The following is a 1,215-nucleotide window of genomic DNA, read 5'->3' as shown; positions in this document are numbered from 1 at the left end:
GGGTGTGGAGCAGCCGAGCAACAGCAGGAGGGAGCCTTGAGGCTGGGACGACGCCTGTGCACGTGGGCAGCCATCTGAGGTGACAGGGACCCCTCCAATCACCCTCCTCTGCTCCCCCAGCAGCGCCCGAGTGGGCAGGGTCACCCACTGGACAGATGACGCATTCAGCGGGATGAGCCCACCGCGCGGCCAGGACAGACGCGCAGGCGCCCCGAGGGCAGGCGTCTGCTCACCTGCAGCTCAGTCCCGCTAAGAAGAGCAGGATGGCCGTGATGTCCAGCTTGTTCCAGAAGTCGCCGAAGTACAGCAGGGCCGTCTTCGCCAGCCCGCAGCCGTCAGGGTCATAGAGGAGCTGTGAGAGGACCCGTTAGGCAGGCCTGGCCTGCTGGCACACTTGTCTCGCCAGCAGCAAAATGCCGGCTCCTTCCTGGAGAGCAAGCTGCGGGGGAGACGGTTCCCACCGCCCCTGGGTCAGGAGGAGCAGGCGAGGTGATGCAGGAGGTGATGCCAGGCTCCTCCCAGCCACCTGGCCCCGCCCAATATGCAAATGTGCGCACAGGGGACGCCCCTCCCCACCGTGGGGAGCCAGCTGGCCTTCCTGCTTCCCGCAGCAGCCCCAAGAGCACGGGGGACCCCTGGAGTGAGTGGGGATTGGCCTGCCTGGCAGGAGTCCCAGAGCCTTCCTCTGCATGTGGGACCCCAGACCCAGGCAGCCGGGGGCGGGTAAGCAGCCGGGGGGCGCAGCCAGGCCTGGGGGACGGGCGGGAGCACCTGCCGCAGCTCCTCGCAGACCAGGGAGAAGAGCCAGAGGTAGATGACGCACTCGCTGCGGGAGGGCGAGGGCTGGAAGTCCACCATGAGCACGTAGGCGAACAGGCACAGGAACGAGAAGTAGGACAGGGTGTTGAGGTGGAAGATGACCACCGGCGCGTTGAAGAAGGCGCGCACGCGGGCCAGGCCGCAGGACGCCTGCAGCCGCTTCTCCCTGCGGGCGGCGGGAGGGTCACAGGGACGCCACGGGGGACCCAGCCCCCAGCCCACGTGCGCAGCGGGTCCCACACACGCTCATGCCACATGGCGGGGAGGGGAGGACCCGGCCAGACAGGCAGCTACAACAGAGGGGTCTACAGAGGGGGACCCCGAAGGAGCCTACGCCTGGATCCGTCAGGGCTGTAACAAATGCTGGGGCCACATGAGTGCTGGGGCGGGGCGGGC

The 1,215-nt window shown here is 68.1% G+C and overlaps 1 protein-coding gene across 12 annotated transcripts in view; it reads right to left on the bottom strand.

Annotated features, from left to right (window-relative positions):
- Positions 1–1,215, bottom strand: part of TRPM2 (transient receptor potential cation channel subfamily M member 2) — a 48,466-nt gene that overhangs the window by 16,382 nt on the left and 30,869 nt on the right. For all 12 annotated transcript variants that reach the window (XM_019625036.1, XM_019625032.1, XM_019625035.1 and 9 more), the window contains 2 exons: positions 772–985; positions 234–352 (listed from right to left, as the gene is read on the bottom strand). In XM_019625036.1, coding sequence (XP_019480581.1) covers positions 234–352; positions 772–985 — 333 coding nt within the window. The remainder of the gene's footprint in view (positions 1–233; positions 353–771; positions 986–1,215) is intronic.

The sequence above is a fragment of the Hipposideros armiger genome, unplaced genomic scaffold, assembly GCF_001890085.2.
Source record: "Hipposideros armiger isolate ML-2016 unplaced genomic scaffold, ASM189008v1 scaffold_612, whole genome shotgun sequence".
In the NCBI taxonomy this organism is placed as follows: domain Eukaryota; kingdom Metazoa; phylum Chordata; class Mammalia; order Chiroptera; family Hipposideridae; genus Hipposideros; species Hipposideros armiger.
The sequence above is the reverse complement of the archived record's forward strand: the minus strand, read 5'-3'. Positions and strand labels throughout refer to the sequence as shown.